The 19,064-nt window shown below is 37.2% G+C and overlaps 1 protein-coding gene across 1 annotated transcript in view; it reads left to right on the forward strand.

The window, feature by feature from the left end:
* LOC120535866 (A disintegrin and metalloproteinase with thrombospondin motifs 15-like) overlaps nucleotides 1–19,064 on the forward strand; it is a 106,673-nt gene that overhangs the window by 44,209 nt on the left and 43,400 nt on the right. Inside the window, exons 2-3 of the mRNA XM_039763994.1 lie at nucleotides 3,850–3,982; nucleotides 8,965–9,132. Coding sequence (XP_039619928.1) covers nucleotides 3,850–3,982; nucleotides 8,965–9,132 — 301 coding nt within the window. The remainder of the gene's footprint in view (nucleotides 1–3,849; nucleotides 3,983–8,964; nucleotides 9,133–19,064) is intronic.

Genomic DNA, 19,064 nt, shown 5'->3' on the forward strand with positions numbered 1-19,064 from the left:
TCGGAGAATCAAGGTAATTCAAGCAGAATCAAATAAAAAATGTGGAATGTGGCAGTTTAAGACAGATCACGAAATTTGGCATCCTTGATTATCCATTTGCTTGAGAGCCAAGGGGAAGGCCACTAAATCAAACCAACTCTCTGTCCAGGCCATAACTCCAAACTGAAAAAAGGGAGACAAGGAGGAAATAAGTGGGGAATGTCGATAAAGAAGTTGTGAGTGGCATTTGCAAAACTAAATTGTTTCCTTAAAGAAAAAATATTTTGTTTACTCCACTCTGCTTTTTTGAGTAATGAAAATAAAAGCCATTGTCAAGGAAATAATTGTAGAAAACATTTTAAGTATGTGATAACATCTATTACAATTAAACAAAAAAAATGTTACAGCTGGTTAAGACGTTATGCAGTTCATAAGCTGCTGGTAGATTTATCAGAACTGTCATTACTCTGCATTTGGAAAGAGTGCAATGTTGCAAAAATGAACACTGCACATAAACTAAAACCAGATCAAAGAAGTAATTTAATGGTGTGAAAAAGTGTTACACGTTGTGGTCACTAACACCCAAATAGCCGGAGATGGGCATACCTTAGCTGCTTAGTACGGCAGTGTCTTTGCTTTATGATACAGTGACAACCATCTAAGAACCCCTAAGGCCATATAATGTTTAAAAAAAAAAAGGAAAAAACGCAAATGTCAAATATCATCTGAGTGGCATCAAATTGCAAAGTAACAATTCCATAAACCATAAAGTCCTGAAGCACTTGTTCACCCATCAGTAAAAAAAATCAAAGCTGTTCTGAAATGCTGTTACTTCGATTTATACTCAAGCAGAGATAATATGAGGAAGCCCACAGGTCAACCTGGAATGACTTGGGCACAAAAAGAGGGCAACACTGTAGCAGAAAGGAACAGCCCCAGGGTTTGTTAACTGCTGACCTCTCTAAGATGACTAGAGTGAGCTCAGGGTCAGAGAAGGGTCATAGTGTTTATGTCCTATATCAACAGCTTCTTAAAACTGTCATGTACTGGATATTAAGATAAATGGACAACAGCTGACTTTCAGAATTGTAATACATGCCTTTAACTAACTTAAAGCCTCAACTTTCAGTTAGGATCGCTGATTAAGGTCATGTTTAGATAACCTTTTTAATAAGGCAATATTGTCAGGTCAAGCTTTCTTATATGCACAGTAGCTCCATTCATACTGATAACAATTTATGCCACTGACTTTTAAATTCAAATAGATCAATGTTCATCACATTGTGAGATCTCAAAATTTGTGTATAACTGATGGAGAGAATTAAACATGCAGATACTTAATTTGGGTTGATCAGCTCCCAGATTACCACAGAAGTATCTGTCAGTTTGCTCTAGGAAGGCTGGTGGTGGCCTGGCCAGTTCTTCTGCAAGTAAAGACAAAAGGCAGACAAAAGAGAATTTATCAGTCAGGGAAGGAGACAATCTGAGACACAATTCTTTATTGGGCTTATTATTAGCCACTTTAAATTGTTTACAAAAAAGTACAAGGATACCTTTAAGGACATCATGCATTTGTATTTGACTTTGAATTACTCATATTTAATTAGTTATAAAACTTAGTAATGACCATACAGGTTTGTCCATTCTTGGAGCTTCAGCATTCTGCCAATAATATGCTGGACTGAAAAATATTTGTTACTCAGCATGACCTTGTAAGATTCTCCCCCACAGTCCACCTCACCCCAAGTAAAGTACAAGCTTTCTATTTTGCAACTGTCATGTCTCTCCTGCAGAATTAGTTACCTGATATACACTATAAATAGTGCTGAAGCAGAATGCCTGTCAAACCATTATCCCTTTTCAGGCTTTTTATTTTTGATGAATTTTCTTCAAAATTTATGAAACATCAGTCCAAACAAATAGTGTTTATTGTATGGATAACTGTGCTATTGTTTATTTAACTGACAGTAATATGTATTCTTATGTAAATGAACATTACATGATAATGTACCTCTCCTTTGCCTTATTATATTTGAGAATATGTGTAAATGGTCTGAATCAGTTTTTATGGAGGAGTGCTATTTAAGAATAAACTGAATTGACATGAATTTTATAAAAACACTCTAACACATAGACACCTCTATAAGGTGAATTATAAAGACAGAGATATATTACAATTGCTCACTATCACACACAAACACACTTGTGGCACAATGGTTAGAAGACTTTTTTTTTATTTTGACCCAGTTATTTTTTGGATGTAGTTTTAACATCCTCCCTCTCATGAATACGTTGTTCTCCAAGTATTCTGACTTTTCTTCTAAACTCAGAGATGTAAATGTTAAGTTCATCGATTGCTCTAATTGTTCCCAATATGACTGATTGCTATATGATTGTGTCCAACAAAGTGAAAGAGATGGTGCCTACTTTGCTTGCAGTATGGCCAGGATTGTCCCTGGCTGTTGTGACTGTAATTTGCTTGAAAGTGGATGGATGCAAAAACCAAGCGGATTAATAGGCACAATTGTGTTTTATAGTTCAATGCCTTAGCTACTACCATAGGAACATCTAAGAAGGGAATAGTTGGGGGACTTGTTGGAGGTATATTGGCATATCCATACCATTAAACCATAATTGGAGGTGTAGGATACCTTTGAGCTCCTCCTACAGAACACCAAATAACAGAAGCTACTACTTGTACATCATATGCCATATCTTGTTCTTCTAGCCATTCTAAGGTCATGTGATTGACCATAAACTTTCTATTGTATTTCAGAGAATACATCTAAACTGACAAAAAAATTATGACAGTATAAATCTGTTCTCTGTCAGAAAGGGTCTAAAAGATCTATTAAAAGGTTAAATACCTACTACTTCTCACCTTCCCTGATTTTACACTTGAATTTGGCAAATTGCTGAAATGTTTGGGAACTTTGCCAAATTCCACAATCTGCATTCTATCAGGAAGGAGGAACTGATAATGTCTCTGAGGGCCAGGGAAGTGTCTGTCAACAATGCTGCACCAATTAATGTGGCCAAAAATGCGATCTGAGTTGTGAAGTAGCAGTGATAACCACTCTGCAGCTGTGTCTGATAACAACAAAAGGAAGGCTCTTTAAAATCTTGTCTGGTAGCTGTTGTGCATGGCTAATTATGCACATATGAAATTAACCATCTGGTGCTGCGGTGAGTGAGTGAGTGAGTGCACAGGCATCAGTGTTATGTATTTGGAAGCAGTTCTCCTAATATTATCATTGTGGAACGCTAATATACCCGTCAAAGAAAAACACTATAAGTTTTTTTTATCTTTTTTAATGCATGTGGGGTGCAAATCCAGCTGGAGTACAGATTGGGTAGTGACATCACCCATGCACGAAGCATATTGGCCAGCAACATAAAATATGAAATGGAGTACACATGTGTGAAAGTTCTATGTATGTCTGGTACAGCTTTTTGCTGTCATGCTGGCCTCATAAAGCACTGGGGGAAAAAAAGCCAGCCCTATGGTGAATTTCAAAGAAAATATTCGTCAAAGAAGGTCACCAGCAATCACAGCATATTTGCTATAAAAAATGCTTTGGCAGGTACTGAGCATTACCACCAACAAAATACCCAACTTTCTGATATAGAAAAATTGGCGGGTCAGGATGCTGTGCTCCAGCCTGCCAGAAATATCCTGTTTTACTTTGAGCCACTAAAGTTGTATATGCAAGATACTGTGCCATATTATAATGAAGCTGTTCATTTTGAAAGCTTTGTTAAACTTGTTGGAATGTATAGAAGATAATATACAGTCATATGACATGATTAAAAAAAAAATAAAACACTAAACTTTTTGGGGTTTTTTTTCTCTCTCTTTACTTCTTGTAGGATTTGTGTGGGGCTACCACCTGTGACACGTTGGGCATGGCAGATGTGGGGACAATGTGTGACTCAAAGAGAAGCTGCTCTGTAATTGAAGATGATGGCCTTCCCTCTGCTTTCACTACAGCACATGAACTGGGTAAATGTTGAAAATTAATAGTAAAAGGCACTTTAGTAAATACATTCAAAACTGAACACCTGAACATTAACGGTGCAAAAGACTAAATATGAAACCTGACAAAAGCTTTTTTAGATCCAATCAATGTACTGGTTTTTCAATATTGTGCATTAAAGAATGATGACTTGGGCCTATTATGAAATGAAACCAGCAAAGGCTTAAGCCACTAGAAATCTGCATTTAACAACACATTTGAAAGCAATGAAAACATGTACTTTACTGTTTCTTTTCACTTTAATTTTTGGGTGACATAGTCATGCAGTGATTGGCGTTGCTGTCTCTCAAGAATTCTGTGCATGGATATTTTCTGTGTCAGTTTTTGTGTTCGTAGTAAGGTTTTTGTGTGGTCCAAATGATTAAATAGTACCCTATCCACAGTTGATTCCTACCTTGTGACTAATGCTTTCAGGATGGGTTCAAGCCTTGATTTTAGATTAATTGGAAATTATAAATTGGCCCTGTTTCAGTGTGAGTGTAAATGTGGCTGTGGGTGTGGGTATGAGGGAGATCTGACAAACGACTAATGCCCCATCCATGGCTGCTTACTGTCTTTTTCCTCATGCTGCCAGAATAGTCGTCAGCCCCAAGTGATCTAAAACAGAGTTAGGACAGTTTGAGAATTTTAATACAAAAAAAAAAAAAAAAAACAATTCTTCCACCACTATGATTTTTTAAGAAGGCTTAGAGGGAGTTAAACCCAATTTTTGAAATACATTAGTGTCTTGCACATTTCCAAAATGAACAGGATAATTGTCACGTACACTTATTAATCTCTTAAAATGGGATAGAGGAGAAGGTAAGGAATAAAACCAGTGACACATCAAGACGAAATGACTTGTGAGGCTTCAGAAACCAACTCGTAACAGAGCAACATGCAGTAGCAGAACACCCAAACAGAATCATCAAACAAATAAAAAAAATATTTTTTTATCACATTTTTATTTGTAACTATGATCAAAAAATGCAGAAACCATTTTAATTCATACCACACAATAGTTTCATTGTAATTGTCATTTTTGTTAGCCAGAAGAATAGGCTGTTCTCTTTTTTAATCTGTTGTTTATTTCAATGACTGTTTATGCCAAGAAAAATAATTTGGAAATCATTTTGATACAGCTAGACCAGCTTTACTTGTGTTTATCCACTTTTCTTAAATTAAGCTCTAATATTTAATTATGTACCTCCAGTCATCTAGTCATCCGTTCCATAGCCATTAAAGTCCACCACAGGATTACATAAAGTGTTGTATGTGTTGGAGCACATCTTTATTGATATCTGAATATTTCAAAGGCTATTTCAGTTCTGTATGAAATTGTATGTTGTTTTTTTTCTTTTATCATCCGTCTTGAAATGATCATTTCAGTTGTACGTTGGCTGCAAAATGAATGTAATTACTTTGAAGAATTAATCTTTTACCTACTGTATATCCATCCTAGGTGAAGGTCAGTGTATGGTATCCATTCCCCTTCCTGGACTCAAGCTTATGACCAAATATTTTCCAGTCTGCATACAAATGCTCTCATAGACTAGAAATGAGTTGTATGGAGGATCAGAATTGTGAAATATGCAGCACATATCATCCTTCACCCTCGCTAACCACTGGAAGGCTAATTTGCCCTGAAAAGGTGACAAGATGACAGAGTCATATCAATGTGACCCATCAACATTTTTTTGAAAGTACCAGTTAATCCAAAGTGTTGGCTTTCCTGGGGTGGGATGGTCTGCTTGATGTATTGCAGTGTACATTGGCTGTACAGAAATGACCCCTTGCATGAAGGTTCTTTCATGGGAATCCTGATGAAGCAACTTTATGTCAGGCCTGACAGATTGTGAGACAGATTGACACGGCAGCTAAATCTAGCTAGTTTCAATATTAACAAATAATGGTACCCCCTGCTGATTTCCAGACAACACCTTAAATCATGACCATTGATTTAGAGAGGTGGGGCTCCAATCTTGGCATTTTTTACAACATCTTGCATTCACCACTCACCACTGCACACTGTGTTGCCTTACAGAATGAGTATTTCTGTGGTGTTTCATTTCATACTACAGGGCATCAATTATGGCCTGTTTGACACCATACCATAGCTCATTTAATCTTATATAAAACTAACTTGGAGTCCCTTTTTGCATTAAAACAATTCTTTTCTCCTGATTTTAGAATTATTTTTCACTCTCTTTTAATATGTTTCTGTGTTTTTATTTATTAATTACTCTGTTAGTATTTTCCTCATATACTATCAAAATTCTAGCTGTCACGTCTGTACCCATGCGATTGACTGGGTATTCAAACAATTCATATAGATGAGCTAAAGTAGTTGTTCTGGATCCCAGTGCATCATTGTATTTCTGAAGACAATGCCATTACTACACTGTAACAGACTTACACTTTAAAAAGTGTTAAATTCTTCTGAGCTGAAATTCATCAATCCCTGGTGAAAGTGATCTCTGCTTTTGACACTTTTTATCCTCAGTTTCCATAACATTGTTATGATCTACAGAATGTACTTGTAAACATAAAGATATGACAGACAGTTCAAAATGAAACACTTTGACTAACATATTAGTCATGAATATTGCGAGGAAATGTGAAGAGTTTTTTATGAGCAGCAGTTAAGTGTAACTGTCATAAATAAAATGTCCAAGAATCATTTATGGGAATGTGGCTGTTTTCTGCTGGGCAATATTTGAGTTGATTTAAAGTACATTTCGCAAGAATAGGATTAATAGTATGTTGTGTAAAACTCACTTTAACAGAAGCAAGCACTACTTCTGACAGAAGAGCTGACTTTTAATCAAAGCACAGGAGCAAACAAGGATGGCAATACCTTTTCTTTCTGAGGAAGCTTGATCTTTTTTAGCCAGATTTTTCTTTTCTATTTTTTAATAAATTTTATTTGAAATTTTCTTGCTTACAATAAATAAAATTTTATGACAAAGCAAAAATATCACAAGATCATTATGGTCACATGTAACAGACTTTTCTGGAAATGGACCTTCTCTGGCAGAACTCACCCACTATATTCAGAATTCCAGTTTTGAACATTAGGTGAGATGTTCAGGTTGCTGAGAATAAAATGTAAACTGATTCAAACACTCTTTCAGCCCAACTGCTGTTAATTTTGTAAGTAGATTATCTTATATAAAAACATCTACGTGTGGAAGTGTGCCCGGAAGTTAGAGATGGAGTCGGGGTAAGGGCTCCTCCTCCAAGGAAGCAGAAAACTCGCTTAGCCGCTAAAAACACAAGCGAGGCTAGCACGTCAACAAAACGAAACCTCAGAAGAAAGACAAAGTCACTTAGTCGCTAACATCAGCAAAACGATATCCGTTTTACTTTTTCTCCCACCACTAATGCACAAGCGATGCGAGCACGTCGGCAAAACGAATCCTCCTAGGAGAAAGTCACCCAGAGTAGTTTCTTTCAATTACCTGGCATTTCTACATTTCAGGTTTTTTTCTGATGATTTCAATAGTTTCTAGGACCCTGGGCTTTTACAAGTACAAGCTAGTATTTTAATAAGCGTCCACGGACTATGAGACCAACAGTTATTATTCTTGATAATCATTTGTTGAATCCCAATTTTGAGTTAATTTTTCTATAAAGTAAGGAAGATTTAATATTATATGATAAATATTATGTCCATTACCACCTTTTATTTCTACATAATTGTGTTTGATAAATGAGTTATTTTGAACGTTTGAGCGCTTTTCATTTTTCATTTACTTCATCAAAGAGACATTTTTGTTCATTAAATATTTTGCCACAATAGTGTGTGCATGTGAGACGTGTGATAGAGGCTTGCTAAGACCACCACACCGCTGTCTGTGGATTCAGAAGTACATTCAGTCATAAGCTGCAAGCCCACGAGCATGAGTCTGCAGATGCTTCAATATCTTCAATATCTAGCTGCTTCAAAATATAAAAGTTGAAGTGACCTCTCTTAAGATAAATGTGAAACAATAAACTAATCTGTCATTGAAGCTGTGCAGAATGCTTCTGGTTGGTTAAGAATAGGTGATGTGAAGAGAGAGTTGCTCAGGGGAGAATGGATTTAATAATCATATTCATTGATTAATAACATTTATATTAAATTTAGCCTCAAAAAAGAGGTTAATTTTAGTAACAAAGTGCATCCATGGGGGAAGCAGCCCCATCATCCACCCCTTAAACTCCTACTTTGCTTGGGATAACATTAGTTTCAATTGTATTGTATTCAGGAAAAATTAGCAGATGATTACTTAAAATATATTAAGAAATCAGATAACAATTGTAGTGTAGTCAAAGGATTTATTGACCAATAAACATAATTTAAGATGTCTTCTGCAGGGATAATCTCCATATTCATCTGGCATCATGAGATGCATATGATATACTGATTTACTGGTGTAAAATATTTGTATTACATACGTACATTTTGGAAGACAGGCAGACCTGGTGGCTAATGCATTGAATTGTGATCCACAGTACTGTAGGTTCAGAGACCATGGCTAACTCACTGTGTAACAAGTCATTTAATCTGTTCCAAATAAATGCACATGTTTAAGCAGTTATATCACACCCTTTTAATGTGTAAACTCTTTTATATAAAAGTATTTATGTAATGTAAATAAACTTTTTACAGTCAACCTAACAATGGACTTAAATGAGCAAATGCTGTAAATGTACTCAGCTAGTTACAGTATATGTATGATGTTGATTTAATTTACCACAGCTTTTACAATTCTGTCGTTACATTTTGTAATATATCAAAACAATTTGAAGTTTAATGACTAGATCACACACGCCACTTTCTTTTAGAATTACACCGCACACATACGTAAGATCTCTTTGCCAGAATTTAGACACAAAAGGATAACCACCACATTGAACCCTTTGTAGCATTTTGCAGGATTGAACAACTACCTATTTTATTAACTGTGCTGTATTCCTTGTACAGGTCATGTCTTCAATATGCCCCATGATAATGTGAAAGCCTGCGAGGAAGTATTTGGCAAGTTAAAAGATAATCATATGATGTCTCCCACACTTATTCAAGTGGATCGCTACAACCCATGGTCAGCCTGCAGTGCCGCCATCATCACAGATTTTCTAGACAATGGCCACGGTAAGTTAAAGATTGAATATATCGAATGAGTTTCTTATGAATCCACATATTAAAACTGTAACTTCCCAAGTATTAAGCATGAAGTAGATGTAAAGATTTACAGAATATTGTGTTATTTCATATATTTATTAAATTCTATCCAGTAAAAAATGTTCCCACTCATTTGATTGTGATTCAATTTATTAATCTCTCTATATATAAAATACAACATCTGTCTGTCTGTCTGTCTTTATGTCTGTCCGCTTTACACGAGAGAACTACTTACGGATTTTGATTGGGTTTTTTCTATAATTTGCTTGATCATTCCGGTTGATTTTGCTACTTCTTTAATGGTGTTATGTATCATAGTTCGCTTGCAGTACAGATTTATTTGCGCAAATCTGAGAGACATGCAGCGGGCTGAGACGAGGGGGACGGGGCCCTCCTCACTCACGTGCCAACCTTGGGGCATAGCTTACATCCGCTTAGCTAGCGAATGAGGGAACTACTTAACAGATTTCGATCGTGCTTTTTTTTAGAATTTGCTTGAACATTCCGGTTGATTTTTAAACTACTCTCATCGCTCTAAGAATCATAGTTCAATTGCAGGAGCAATATATTTGCACTAATCTGAGACAGAGGCTGCAGGCTGAGGGAAGGGGGAATTGTGATGTCAGGAGTAGGGAGCCAGGCAGAGCCCTCCTCGCTGTCCTATTTCACAGCCATGGGGGACAGCTAGTTATAGTATAAAACAATAAAAATTTGTTGAAATTATATGAATAAACTGGATAATAGGGCAATTTAAAATGACATAAATAACATATTGGGTTTATGTACTGTACATATATATTCAACCATTCATCATTAAGCATGCTTAATCTGATTCAGAGCCATTAGTCCTGATGTCTAAACTGGAAGCACTAGGCATAAGACACAAACAGGGAAGTACCACTTCATAGGAGACAATCACACACCGACAATTAACCTTAACAATCTTGTTGTTAATGGTTAAAGAAAAGCCAGAGAATTCTAGAGCAAAAAACTACACAACCTACTGTAAACAGAACTTCTAGATTCCACACAGATAGAGATAAGGATGGATTTGAACCCAGGAATTTGTTATGAGGCTGAAGTGCTAAGCACTGTGCCATCATTCTGCTTTCTCCATAAACATGACATGAGAAATGTGTGAAATATAAGTATAATTCAGTCCTCCACATTCACCTCACATACGCCAACATAGCAACAAAATAAACCAAAAAAAGCAAAATCACAAAGTCACAGCCTGACCTTGTGTGTTCCACTGTAACAGAATCCTAAAATAGCCACAAGAAAAAAAAGAATGACTTCAGAAAACACTTATTATAGGTCTGAGGTAACTGATGACCATATAGTAAATGCTCAGAAGGATCAATTATTAATTTTAACAGTTGAAAGGATGAGGAGAAATGAAGGAGTTTTGGCTTTTGCAGCAGTTCAACAAGTTACCAAGTCTCATCAATCAGGCAGCTGAACAGCAAGAAGCCATTGTTTCACAAAAAATGAAGTGAATAAACACTGATGGAAAACTGTAACTTAAAATAGAGGATTAAAAAAAAATAAACCATACTTTATTCAATAATATAAACATTTATTTATATAGATATTATAGTGCATCCTTATAATCTGTTTAGATTCATCAAAGGTTTTCTGTATAATGTGAGCATAATGTTGCAATGGAGCAAAGTATGTCAATGTAAACTGACATCATTAAACTTGTTTCTTTCATATTTTTGAATCTTCATGTTTCCCAATGTTTCAAAGTGTAATATTTAAGCTTGTTAGTGTTTTACACCCTGCAATGGACCGAGAGTGTTTATGCTTTGTGCCCATTACTTGCTTGGGTGGGCTCCAACGTCCCCATTCAACCCTGCTATGGCTAGGAAATGGATGGATGGATTGCATTTAAGTGAGTCACAGCCCCTTTCAGACCCCAAAGTTTTACAAAGCAGTTGTAAACCAAAGGTTGCAATGTCAGTTTGATTATGGCTTCTAGTTGATATCAGGCTGGGTGCAGTTTTCGGTATTTTTTGGGAATAATCAAGTGCAATAGCCATTTAAAATAACTTGACAATAACAAAGAGGGAAAGACTGACTGCCAGCTAATGGTGTGAATATAATAAGAATAAATGTTTCTTAATTGAAAAGCTTAAGCGGCAATCACTATTTCTATGTACATAGCTGAGTTGTTTATCTACACAAGGGGGGAACATTTAAAAACAAATCTATAATGCACACTTTTTTATGTTTGAATCCAAAATACAAGTATGAAACAAAGTAAAAACATTTGTTATCATCTGCTGTTATTCTGAAATGCTTTTTTCATCTAAGTATATTTTCCAACACCTCTCTTCAAAAATTTGGTGAAAGTGTAAAGGATGATCTTAGTTCTTTTTGCTATCAATAAATGAAAAGCTCAATGAAACATAGTAAACCAAATTAATTGTCTGACTAAGTAAAATTAAAGAACTGTTGAACAAGAGGTTGGGGGTTATTTCCACACTGAAAAGGACAGAAGGTTAAAGACACAACCGTTCAGCTATATAGTCTTCATCAGGTGTGCAACTGAAAAGGAAAGAGCAGGTAAGATATACGGGAGATGAAAGAGGGAACAAATCCAGGGCAGAGAGAGGTTGGACACTAATGAGGGAGAAAAGAACCTGTACCAATTGGCTAAACAGATGGATTGAGCTGGGAAAGATGTGCAGCAGGTTAGGGTGATAAAGGATAAAGATTGAAACATACTGACAAGTGAGGAGGGTGTGTTGAGCAGATGGAAAGAGTACTTTGAGAGGCTGATGAATGAAGAGGATGAAAGAGATAGAAGGTTGGATGAGGTGGAAATAGTGAATCAGGAAGTGCAAGGGATTAGCAAGGAGAAAGTAAGGACAGCTATGTAGAGAATGAAGAATGGAAAGGCTGTTGGATCCAGATGACATACCTGTGAAAGCATGGAGGTGTTTAGGAGAGATGGCAATGGAGCTTTCAACCAGATTGTTTAATGCAGTCTTGGAAAGTACAAAGATGCATGAGGAGTAGAGAAGAAGATTTTTAAGAATAAAGGAGATGTGCAGAGCTGTACTAACTACAGAGGGATAAAACTGATGAACCACATGATGACATTATGGGAAATAGTAGTGGAAGCTAAGTTAAGAAGTGAGGTGATGATTAGTGAGCAGCAGTATGGTTTCATGCCAAGAAAGAGCACCACAGATGCGATCTTTGCTCTGAGGGTGTTGATGGAGAAGTATAGAGAAGGCCAGAAGGAGTTGCATTTCATTTTTTTGGACCTGGAGAAAGCATATGACAAGGTGCCTAGAGAGGAGTTGTGGTATTGTATGAGGAAGTCGGGAGTGGCAGAAAAGTACATAAGAGTTATACAGTAAATGTACGAGGGAAGTGTGACAGTGGTGAAGTCAGCTGTAGGAGTGATAGATGCATTCAAGGTGGTGGTTGGATTACATCAGGGATCAGCTCTGAGCCCTTTCTTGCAATGGTGATTGACAGTTTGACAGATGAGATTAGATAGGAGGCCCTGTGGACTATGATGTTTCCTGATGACATTGTTATCTGTAGCAATAGTAGGGAGCAGGTTGAGGAGAGACTGGAGAGGTGGAGATATGCTCTATTATTTTTTTTTCTCCAGCTGTCTGGAGTTTTTTTTTTTTCTGTCCACCCTGGCCATCGGACCTTACTTATTCTATGTTAATTAATGTTGACTTATTTTTATTTTTTACTGTGTCTTTTATTTTGCTATTCTTCATTTTGTAAAGCACTTTGAGGTACATTTTGTTTGTATGAAAATGTGCTATATAAATAAATGTTGTTGTTGTTGTTGTAGAGAGGAGAGGAATGAAGGTCAATAGGACCAAGACAATGTAAATGAAAGGGAGGTCAGAGGAATGGTGAGGATGCAGGGGGTAGAGTTGGTGAAGGTGGATGAGCTGAAATACCTAGGATCCACAATACAGAGTAACAGGGAGTGTGGAAGAGAGGTGAAGAAGAGATCTCAGGCAGGGTGGAAAGGGTGGAGAAGAGTGTCAGGAGTGATTTGTGACAGACGAGTATCAGCAAAAGTATAAGGGAAAGTCTACAGGACGGTAGTGAGACCAGCTGTGTTATATGGGTTGGAGATGATGGCACTGACCAAAAAACAGGAGACAGACCTGGAAGTGGCACAGTTAAAGATGTTAAGATTTGTGTTGGGTGTGACAGGGATGGACAGAATTAGAAATGAGTACACTAGAGAGTCAGCCCAGCTTGGACAGTTTGGAGACAAAGTCAGAGAGGCAAGGTTGCATTGGTTTGGACATGTGCAGAGGAGAGATGCTGGGTATATTGGGAGAAGGATGATAAGGATGGAGCTGCCAGGTAAGAGAAAAAGAGGAAGTTTATGGATGTGGTGAGAGAGGACATGCAGATGATGGGTGTAACAGAGCAACATGCAGAGGACAGGTAGTATATGGAAAAATATGATCCACTGTGGTAACCCCTAACGGGAGCAGGCAAAACAAGAAGAAGAGAAGATGAGGGGGGAGATGAAAAAGTTAGTTGGTCATTGTTATCCCTGTGTTAGAATAAATTATTCTGTTTATCTCTGAAAAGTGTATTTGAAGCCTTGTGAAAGAACATAAACAGTGTAGAACGAGACCCGGGCACAGACAGGCAGACATGTTTTTAATCACCACCACATGTTTATTAATCCTAATTTTTACAATGTCCAAGTGCACCACAAACCCCAATCTTCGCCAAAGTCCAGGCCAAACCACACTGCCACTTCTTCAGACCGCATCCTTCTCTCTCTTCACCAACCTCGTTCATCTTCCACCCGACTCCAGCTCCAAATGAATGGAGGTGGTCCCTTTTATCTGTACCCGGATGTGCTCCAGGTGTGTTCTGGCAATCTCCCACGAACACGCCCCAGTGTGGCGGAAGTGCCGGCTGCGTACCCGGAAGCACTCCAGGTGTTCCCACTCATCTTCTCCCCAGCACTTCTGTGGCGGAAGTGTTGGGATCCAGGGTTCTCCAGGCATGGGGGCGCCCCCTGGTGGTGACCACGGGCCCCTACAGGGTTGAGCTTCCCAGCTCTGTACTGGTGGCCCCCAAAGAAACCAGGGCGGTCTCCCCCTCGTGGTCTGGAGGAGGCCTGAGCCCTCCTCCTGTCTTCCTGGGCGTCCCGGCTGGGTACCACCCCCAGCTGCGTGCCACAACAGGGAGATCAGAGTGGCTGTGATCAAGAGATGTGAAGTGTTCTCCGAATGGCTTTGTAAAGTCTTTGAATATTAATGGAGTACATATGCTTCCGGAAAAATTTTGGTAGCCATCTCCCTCTTTCACCAATGTAGATGACTGGACATGTTTTATAAGAAACCTAGGAAGTATCCTGTAGGAAGGATCTTGTTACCTACTCTTTCTTTTTCATTTGCAAACTTGATGAAGCTATACAGCCAAAACATATTTTTAACCTTCTTTCCTTTTTAGTGTTAAAATAACTTATAACCTTTTGTGTTTTGCCAATACACACCGACACAGCTCTATACTAACTGTTGAACAATTCATACGATGCATATACTATACTAACATATAATTTCATCATCCTGCTTGAGTGGGTCCTGCTTCGGACTTGAGCCCTGTTCATATTTGATTAATGTCTTGTACCTTAGACTGTTCAGAGCTAATTCCTAACTTGTATCCAATTCTGCTGAAATAGACTATGGCCCTTTCCCACCCTGAACTGGATTAAGTAGGTTTGAAAATGTTACACTGTGTTCATATACCATGTATTTATTTTCCCTTAGCACAATGTGCATGTGAAGAATTTAAAATATTAATTCCATTTGTGCAGGACAGCAGATTCTGAATAAACCTGTACTTGTACAGTGTGTTATCAAATTATAAAACTTTAATACTGAACGTTTGTGCACAAGTCACAATGTAAGACTCAGAATTGAGACTCATAGATATATGAAGATCTCCATTCTACTACATGGCATAAAAAAATCCAATCTAGGTTCGGTGGAAATGACCATAGAATATAATTGTGTCAAAAAGTGGAAACTAGCAGTGTGAATATAGCCAAAGCAGCTGACGTCATGCAACCACTGGAGACTTCTTGGGAATTTGTTATACTTGTGGCCATTCATGTTGTTTGATATCCACTGTACCTGTTTCTCTGTATCTTTTAAATAAAGTTTGGATATTACATTTACTTGGTACAGGTTTAATCAGGTACCATACTACTGTGTAAATGCAGGGAAGAAAATAATTGTGCAACTAGTGTAGTTTGTTAATATTTATGTAACACCTCATTAATTTTTTTACTGTCCATTTATATACCTGAAATATGTATTTCTTTCTCAATGTATACAGTAGCAATATACATGGAATTATAATAGGTCAAAATTTCAACTTTCAATGTATATACATATTTTAGGCACCCCAGAATATGCTTTGATTACTTTTAAATTAAAGTTTGGGGGTGTGTGTGGGTTTGTGGGGTGTGTTTTTGTGGGTGAGGATGTGGGTCTGTGAACACAATAACTAAAAAAATTAATCATTCAATCTGAATGAAATCTAGCACAGTTATTAATGTGAATTTGTATTAAAATCACCCCAGTAGATTTTGATCTGCTGGAATGACAACTTTTTGACCACTTTGGCCTGCCATATTATTCTGTTAAAATCACATCTTTTGCACCATTGCCGGTAATGCACATACCGTGTGAACACTTTGACTTAATACAGTCCGCAAGTGCAAAAAACGTTCGAGTGTACCATCCCCTTCTTACAGACACCTGTAAGAAGAAATGTTGTTTTATGTGGTTAAAAAATAAGACAGCAAAGCAATGAACATAAATAAAGATTTTAAGATATTCTTTACATTTTGCTTTAACTGCTTATCTATAGGTTTTACAGCATTGGTGTCCCATTGTCTACTCATTTTTGTAGATTATGCATTATTGAGTTAGTCAAGAGAAAACTAAAAGCTTTAAAATTCTTACTCATTCCTATAAAGCTTTTGTCACAGTTTTGACAAAAAGAGTATCTATCTGTTGGCATACCAAACATAAAATGTAATCAATACCCCTCATGAATGCCACACGTTCAGATAAATGCAGAAAAAAACTGTAAATATGATGCTTAGAAACTGCTTTAATAGTCACAGTTTTGCCTTCTTTGTTTTTTACAGATGATTTCAGCATAGTTCAGCCATGAATATTACCTTCACACATGCCCTTCATTAACAAATATATAAAAACCCTTTGCAGTGTTTACAAATAACAAGACTGAGTAAAGCAAATGTTTCAGCACACTTGAGATGGAGTAACTCATTTCATATTGAGCAACCCTTAAATATCAAATTACTTTTCACCAACCTACTACTTAATTAGGGACCATACATAAAATGAACCACTGCTTCCACCAGTTTGCTCAGCTAAGCCTGAAAATCATACCTTTATATGAAGTACAGCTACAATATGTCACATTTTCCAATTTCTACAAATACAAATTGGACTCTACCCAAATTAGAGTAAATTTGTATGACATATAATCTACTTCATACTAGCTGTATTTTTTTATTATTACTTTTTTAAAAATCTTAGTTCAGGCAAATACATCCAAAGCAGAAATGCCAAATGTAGCATCGAGTGCCAAGATTTGGAGCACTGGGCACAAAAACATTTTCCCTTTTCACAGAATAATTTACATCATAATACATTCCCCTGATATAAATTCATAGGTTTATACAAAGATTTCAAAATGTTTAAAGCCTTGGGACTGTGACCCTAAGTTGAGCGGGAGCCTGAGAAAATATGAAATTGCCTGCATCTCATAAAGACAAAAATACCACAATCTTCCTCCTATTCTTCCCCACAGGATTTAATAATTCCATTACAATTGGGAATTCTTAAAAACAAAATTAACAATTTGGAAGAACAATGCAGTTAGTTGTCAAAGTGTATATGATGTGAAAAAAATATTGTTTTAGTTTGGAAATGCATGCAAAACTTTCTAATACAGACTTAGCAGTACATCCTTTATGAATTATTCTGGAATAAACAGTAGATGACAAAGCAAAGTAAGCCTGTTTGGTGAGACTTGTGTCCTAGTTGGAGTTGACAATGAGAGCAACTAGCAGAGCAAAGGCAGTACAAGTTCAGATTGCTTCACAGAAACATTTCCAGTGTTAATGAGCATATATGGAAACACACGTTCCAAACACAGCATACTCATTTAAATGTTACTTTAACATTATAGGAATTAATTAAACACTATTGAACTTTCTGAGCTGATGCGCCATACTGGATAGATTGGAATATCTCTTAAAACATGTTTTTACATGAAATGCACTTGAATAAAACATGACTGCATATTATGAAAGCTAAAAAACATAGTGATATGTGTGTAGTAATGCCCAGAAGGATAACTAGGGTGTGTGGGATTGTTTGTTTATTATTTATTTGGAGAATGTTTGCTTGTCTGTACACCTCTTTGGGTTCTTCACTCTATTAGAAGAAAATTAAAATTACAATCACAAGAAGCAAGATATCTTGTAATCCTTAGAATAAAAAAGCCAGAATTGGATATAGAGCATTCTCTTCTAAAGTACTGCTTCTGGAATAACCTTCCATTAGAAATATGAGATTCAGATACTACTTCAGTGTTCAAATATTCAAAATTGTCTTTTCTTCTATAGTATTAAATTATTTGTTCTAGCCAACCCGCGGCGTACCATACACCGCATAATCAGGCCGGTTTTTTAATGATTTTTTAAGCACAGGGAGAAAATTAACATTTGAAAAATCGGTAATGTAATAAATCAGCAAGAAAAGCAGCATTGTAACAATGCACGGAACGAACCAACACACATTCGTCTGTGACTGAAAACTGGTGGACTGCCATCGCGCCCTGCCTGCTCATGTGCCCACCTCCAACTCGTCACTTGAGTCGTTGTCGTCTTTGCACAGTCCACATGCACCTGTGATTCACGTAAACTTTTCATTGCTCTGTGCGGTTTTGGCTGCTTTTCTATATATAATCCACCAAGACACCCGACCACGGTAGTAGCGCGAATTGCTGTATGTAGTGTGTAAAACAGTTTGCCATGGTGCACGCGGTCATGCATCGTAACCGAAAACTTGGTTTTTAAAGACTGCTTACTTCATTGTGTTTTAACCTCAGTTGTAAAGGATTGTTTTAAGGATCCCATGGGATACCCCTCGCAAACCGTTTTACACGCTGCATATGGCGATTCACCTCCATGAGAAATATGCCTCTATGAACAGTCAACATGGCTCGGAGGTGCATGTGACCTCTACGACAGACGAATATAAATGACAGCGTTTTTTCTGTGTTGTTGCGTCCGAGTTGGTGGGCGTGGCTCTGCGAGTTGTTGTCGTATCCAATGGTCTTGGAGTTGGTGGGCGTGGCTCCTTCCTGCGTGCGCCATAGGTGTCTTACTTGTCGGCGGCTTAGTGAATCCACGCCCCTTCCAGCGTGCTTTCCATGGGTGTCTTGCCTTAGTGAATTATATATCGAGATTTTTTGTAAGACAATATAGACAACTTTTACTGTATTTTATTAATTATCTGGTGCTAGCTAAGAATGTTAGGTTTTTACTGCCCTTTATGCCATTGACATGTTAAAACCCTAAACCTGTAAAGCCCCCCATTAAACATTACCTACTGTAAAATGTGCAATATAAATAAAATTTGAATGATTGATTGACATTTGCACCTACTCTCATGCACTGTTTTTAGTAGGAACCTTGGAACTGCTTCTGGTTCAGTCAGTATACAGTAGTTTGCATATTCTTCTCCCCTTAGACTGGGTTTTCTCTAGATCTTTCTTCCCAAACCTCAAACACAACCTTATTTGATTAATTTGCCTTTCTAAATTGGCCCTGAGTGTAA

Source organism: Polypterus senegalus, chromosome 9 (genome assembly GCF_016835505.1).
Source record: "Polypterus senegalus isolate Bchr_013 chromosome 9, ASM1683550v1, whole genome shotgun sequence".
NCBI lineage: Eukaryota > Metazoa > Chordata > Cladistia > Polypteriformes > Polypteridae > Polypterus > Polypterus senegalus.